This window comes from Calypte anna, chromosome 27 (genome assembly GCF_003957555.1).
Source record: "Calypte anna isolate BGI_N300 chromosome 27, bCalAnn1_v1.p, whole genome shotgun sequence".
Taxonomy (NCBI): domain Eukaryota; kingdom Metazoa; phylum Chordata; class Aves; order Apodiformes; family Trochilidae; genus Calypte; species Calypte anna.
Window position 1 is genome coordinate 3,535,977 of NC_044272.1, and position 6,000 is coordinate 3,541,976.

The 6,000-nt window shown below is 64.2% G+C and overlaps 1 protein-coding gene across 1 annotated transcript; it reads right to left on the reverse strand.

Moving 5' to 3' along the window:
• Positions 1 to 1,770: 1,770 nt before the first annotated feature.
• On the reverse strand, positions 1,771 to 4,676 carry DLX4 (distal-less homeobox 4). The gene is made up of 3 exons (XM_030466058.1): positions 4,382 to 4,676; positions 2,965 to 3,158; positions 1,771 to 2,022 (listed from the first exon to the last, which is right to left on the reverse strand). Exons 1-3 carry the CDS (start codon positions 4,674 to 4,676, stop codon positions 1,771 to 1,773), a joined length of 741 nt encoding a protein of 246 aa, XP_030321918.1.
• Between the last annotated feature and the right edge of the window lie 1,324 nt (positions 4,677 to 6,000).

The window sequence follows — 6,000 nt, forward strand, 5'->3', positions numbered from 1 at the left end:
TGGGCTGGGGAAGAAGATCCAGGTCCAGTGATGCTGTGGTGGCCACAGTGATCCTGGAGGGAAGCCCAAAGCCCCCCCTGGGGTGAAGCCCTCCTGTGGGGAGGGAATTTTTTCCCAGTCTCTGGATCAGAAATTCTCCTTTCCTCCAAGATCAGAGCAAAGTGAGCCCAAGGACCCCCCCAGAGCCTTGGTGAGGAGGTTGGGCTCCATTGCTTGGAGAAAACAAAGCCAGCCCTGTCCTGGGGGCTCCACTCGTGGTCACCGTGGACCCATGCAAGGGACACCCCACAACATCTCCCAGCCCCCAGCCACATGGTCCTGGCCATGGTGTCCCCAAGGATGCTGAGCCAGCCTGTGGCCATCAGTGGGCACAGCTGGGGACAACCAGAGCTGTGTCCCAGCGGGGTCACCACCAGCACCCCAAACCTCTATCTGGGGGGATCAAACTGGAGATGTGGGGTGGGGGCTCACACACACCCCCTCCCCAACCCCCCAATGCACCTCCAGCCCTGGGACACGCAGTTCCCACGCTGGGCACCAGACCTCCAGCCCTGCCCAGTTCCCAGTTTTTGATTCTTTGCTCCAAAACCTCAGCATTCCAAGTGCCTGGGAATAAAAATCTTCGTGTCCCTTTGTGTGCTGCTGGAGGTGCAATGGAAACAGAGTCATGGGTGGTGGCATTGCTGCTGTCCTGGTGTGATCCCTGGGGTGGGAAACAGGGGTCCAAGGGAGGGGGGAAATCCCCTTGGAGAGGAGGGAAAGCCCTTTGGAGAGGGGGGAATTAAGGTGGGAATATCTGGAGAGAAGATGGTGATGTGTTTGGGAGCACAGCCCCACTGCAGCAGCCACTCAGGGCTGGGGCTTGTCCCCATGGTGGGTGAGAAACGTTGGAGTGGGATTGGGAAAATAGTGGGAAATCACAAGAATATAGATTTTTCTAGCTGTGTTCTGCTCTCTGGAAAGCACCAAGGGAGATGTTATCCATCCTCAGGAAACATATTCCCTGCTCCCAAAGCTCCCCCTGCTCCCAGGGGCTTCCCCAGGGGGCTCTTGGGGGAGCAGAGTGGTAACCTCAGGCTCACCCTGTGGCCCCAAAGCCTCCCAAAGAAAGGAGACATCTTCAACAGCTCCAAATTGCCCGTAATTACCCCAAGGAGGCAGCAAGAAGCCCCTCACCGAGGGGCCCCCAATGACCATAATTGCAGCAAGGTTGGTGCAGATGTGAGGAAGGGGGAGGAGAACACAGCCCCCCCCCCCCCCCCCACTGCCCCCAAAGCTTTTTGGGGAGCAAGAGCCTCTGGTGACCCAGACTGAAAATTGTGCCCCCTAAACAGGAGGACAGAACCCCCCCCAGAATGAGGGGCAGGTAGGGAGGAGCAGTCTTTACAAGTGAACAGCCTATTTATAAAGTGGGGGGCACATACAATAACAGACAATATTTATAAATAAAGCCAACCCACAGGGGGGGTCCAGGGACTCCCCAGCTCCTCTTGGGGATCCCCCTGCCCCATGTCCTTGAACAGAGGGACCTGGGACTACGGCTGGAGGTCACGTCCTGTCCCACCAGCACGGTTATGTGGGAGTTGTGTCCCTTCAGACCACGATGGAGCAGGTGCTCCCCAGGTTCCTACAGACTGTGGTCACCTTCCTCCTCTTCTTCCTCCTTCTCTGTTCATTGGGGTCCCCCAGGGCTTCTCTGGGCTCTCCAATCCCTTTGGGGGTGGCAGCAGAGCATCCCCTCCCTTCTCCTTCCCTGGAGATCCAGCAGTGTCACATCATGGGTGCCCGGGGGATGGTGTCCTGTGGGTGAGGTTGGTACCAGGCTCCAAAGCTGTTGATGTAGCTGCTGGGAGCCAGGGGGGTCCCTTTGGCTGGCACGGGGATGTCCCAGAGCGGGGGGATATTGGGGGAACAGGGGGAGAGGGAGGTGGTGGTAGGGAGGTGGTCCCCATCAGGCAGGTTGGAGCCCTGCTTCATGATCTTCTTGTACTTGGAGCGTTTGTTCTGGAACCAGATTTTGACCTGAGGGAGAGGGAGACATGAGTGAGTGAGGAGGATGGGGGTCTGCAGCCAATCCCCCCATCCTAAACCCCCAGCATCCATCGTTCCAGACCCCCCCCTGGGGTGCCTGTCACCCCCCTGTCTACACCCGCCCCTTCCTGGGGGTGGAACCGACCCGGTGGTGGGGTGGGGGGTGTCTGTGAGATAAGCCGGGCTCTGAGCCCAACCCTTTACAAGCCACCAGAGACTCCACTAAAAGCAGACTGTGGGAAGAGGCAGAAGAAGCCCAGACAACCGTGTGATAAAAGGAGACCAAGCCAAGAGTCTCCAACCCTTCACATCCCCATCTGCCCCCATGTCCCGTCCCCCCCCACCCAAGACCTCCAGTTTGAGCCCCACCAGCCCAGTAGGGGGGCTGGGGGCCGGGGCTGGGTTTGGGGTGCGGCACGATGGGGCCGGGTGTGCTGGGGTGGTGGCCCCACTCATTCCTCCCCACGGTCCCCCCGCGCTGCCGGCAGGTTCCCACTTGTTTTTCCTTCTTCCCTGAGCTTTATGAGTTCGCTTCGCCCCTGGCTCCGGGCTGCACCGCTGCCGCCTGCCTGTCTCTCCCCATCGCCTTCAAAAACCCACTCGCCCAGCACCGGGCACGGCCGGGCCGGCAGCCAGGCTTCGGGGCTGGGAAAGTCCCGGTGCCGTTGGGAGGTGCGAGCAGGGGCGCCCCAAACCCCAGCCCTGGGGGTTCACCGGCGCCAGCTCCCCCCCCCACCCCCGCCGCCCCACGGCACCCTGCCAGTTGCACCCCGCCGTCGTGACGCAACCTTAATCCGGAGTCACTTCATCCGGAGTCACTCCAGGAGTGGCGATAAGCATGAATCCCCCCCCCCCCCAACACACGCACACACATCCTCATCCCCTCCGTGTCACATCCCACGGGTTGTGACCGTCCCCTGGTGGGAGCTGTACCTGGGTCTGGGTCAGCCCCAGTTGGGCGGCCAGCTCGGCGCGTTCCGGCAGCGCCAGGTACTGGGTTTGCTGGAAACGTTGGTTGAGAGCCTGGAGCTGCAAACTGGAGTAGATGGTGCGGGGCTTGCGGAGCTTCTTCCCCTTGCCGTTGAGGCGCAGGTCCCCGTTGGAGAGGGTCAGGGGCTTCTCATGCTCTATTTTTTTTTTGGGGGGGGGGGGGAGGAGAGAGGGGGAGAGGTGCAGAGAGTTAAACCAACAGGCTGGGAGGGTAAAAAAAAAAACCCAAACCAACAACAAACAAAACCCCAAACCAATCCCTAACCATCCTATTCCTGCCCTGGGTCTTGCTTTTTGGAGGTTAGGATTGGAGGGGAGGGGGAATAAGGCTGGGGGGAACCTGGTGGAGGGAGAGAGGGAGGGATGGGATCATTGATTCAGTATTGATGTTCAAACCCCAAAGCAGGCAGGACACAGGACCCACTGCTGAGCACCCAATGGGTGGGGGGGGGGGGGCAGGGGCCGGGCAGGGTCCCATGGGGTGACAGAGGGGGCAGCAGGACAGATGCACCCACTCTGGGGTGGCCTTGCTGGGGGCACACTGCTCCCCGGGGGTGCAGCCCCTCCTGGGAGGTCTGAGCCCCCCTCCTGGGTCACCTCTGCTGCTCTGTGCCCTCGAGCATCCCTGGCTCCCTCTTGGGCCACGTGGCTCCTGTGGGGCAGAAACCCACCAGGGCTTGAGGGACACGGGGGACACGCTGGTCCCTGGCTCAGCAGCACGGGGCTGATTTATGGGTGATTTATGTCTGAGCCTCGTGGACAGTCCCCCCAAGTCTGCTGTGGCCACAGACACGGCTCTGGGGAGCTGAGGAGGGACAGACAGGACCTGGGGGCTCAGCCAGGGCTCGGAGAACACCCCCTGGGGGCTGCTTCTTTCTGGGGGGGGGGGGCTCAGCCTGCAGTTTCCTGCATCAGTTTTTGAGAACAGTGAGCAACGGGGATGTTTGGGGTCTCAAGGGGCAGGATGAGGGAGGCTGGTGGTCTCACGGGGGTTGATGCAGGCAACTGGGGTTATCAGGGTGCATGGTGCAGGCAGCTGGGGGTTCTCGGGAGCAGGATGGGGGCAGCCGGGGCTCTGCTCCCCATCCCCGGGGTTTCCTGCAGCCCCGAAGCTCCGGGGGATCCCAGCACCCGAGGAACGGGGGGACACATATCACCCCCGACCCCCTGCAGGTCCCCTCGGGGTCCCCCACGCCGGACCCAGCCCTGCATTCCCGCTGCCCTCCGGCTCGCCGACCCGGGGCAGCCCCGACGCGCTTCCGACGGCTCCATCCCGGAGCTTCCTGGCGAATCCCCGGGGCTCCCCGCGGGGTTGGGTGTGCAGAGAGGAGACCCCCCCCCCCTCTTCAGCCCACCTTACCTGCGTCCTGCAGCCTGGAACCGTGGGCCAGCCCGGCCGGGGGATGCTGAGAGCCGGGGGGCGGGTAGGGCAGGTAGGGACCTCCGGGGGGAGCCGGGGGGGCAGCGGTGGGGTAAGGGTAGGGCCCGGGCCGGCCGTAAGAAGCGAAAGGTGAAGAAGGGTCGTGCTGGGGGTGTCCGCTGGGATGGAGACCGTGCAGCGGGTAATGGGGGGGCGAGGGGTGACCGAGCTCCAGGAAAGAGGCTTTGGAGGGGTCGGGTCCCAACAGGCTCTCGGCCACCGAACTCATGGTCATGTTGGGCCGGGGCGGGCCGGGGCGGGCCGGGCCGGGGCGGGCAGCCCCCGCAGCCCGCAATGCCGCTCCGAGCCCCGCCACCCCCCCCACCCCCCGACGGGCTCCGCGCTGCCGCACAGCGGCCCCGCACCCGGGGGATCCCCTGCCCGCCCCGCCCCGCCCCCAAAGGACCCGCCCAGCGTGACGTCACACCCCGGGACACCCCCTTGGTTGCCCCCCTACCTCCCTCCCCAGGGCAGCCCCCTCTGTGTGTGCATCCCCCCCCCTCCCCGGGGTTCCCCCCATCCCATCTGTGCCCCGTCCCAGAGCAGTGAGCCCCCACTCCAGCGGGGACACCCGGCCCGGGGGAGGCCCCCTCGGCCCCTCCATGCCCTGGTGATTGTCCGGGGGGGGGGGGCCTGATCCGTGGGGGGTAATTTTTGTTGGGGAGTGACCCTTTCCTAAGGACTCCCTCTCCATGAAGGATTGGGGGTGGAGAGTGGCACATGGCCTCGGGCGGATGTGTCCCGTTGAGGGGGGGACACCCAGGGGACAGACCATGAGGCGAGGAGGAGCTGAGACCGCTCACACTCAGCTCACTTGTGCAGGGGACACAGCAGGGCTGGGACAAGGACGTCCAGGGCCACGCAGGAGTCAAAGCCCCGTTCATCGCGCATCTTCACGCTGATGGGTGCTGGGAGACGACCCCCAGGGTGCCAAGGGGGGGTGGGAGCTCCAGAGCCACCCCCCTGGCAGACGGAGGCTCCTTCCCTTGGCGCCGGCAGCGTCCCTGTCCCCGTGGGGCCCCGTTCCTGGCAGCAGGAACCGACCTGCCCGGCCCCTCCCTCCCACCGCCCCGGGGAGCCCTGACCCCGTCGGGGGTGCGTGGGGCCCGGGGGAGCCCTGCAGCCTCCACCCCGACTGCCGGACAGGGCAAAACTGGGGGTAAAACCTCCCAGTGGGGCCGAGGGACAGGGTCACGGCCTTTGGGGACAGTCAGCTGGAGCCCCCAGGGTGCTGGTGGGGAAGGATTTGGACCCCTCTCTGGGGGGTCCCAGGACCCAGGACCCTCATCCTGGCTCTGGATGGGGTCTGTGAGCCCCGGCTGCAGAGTGGTGATGGGGTTGGGGACACTGGGGTGACACTGTGGGGAAGGGAGAGGGGTGGCTTGTGCTGAGTGCTGGCCACGAGTCCACAGCTGCCACCCCATGTGGGGTCTGACCCCCCCATGGGAGCGAGGGGGTGACAGGCAGCTGGGGGTGCTGGCAGGGAGGGTCCCCTGTCCCCACCCTCCCATTAGAGCATCTTCCAAACATGTTTCCATCTGGCCATGGGGCTGGGGCTG

Coding starts and splice junctions, on each gene's coding strand:
- DLX4 (XM_030466058.1), bottom strand. CDS start 4,676: ATGACCATGAGTTCGGTGGCCGAGAGCCTGTTGGGACCCGACCCCTCC. Junction 3,159..4,381: donor TTCCAGGCTGCAGGACGCAG/GTAAGGTGGGCT, acceptor AAAAAAAAATAG/AGCATGAGAAGCCCCTGACC. Junction 2,023..2,964: donor TGGGGCTGACCCAGACCCAG/GTACAGCTCCCA, acceptor CCTCTCCCTCAG/GTCAAAATCTGGTTCCAGAA.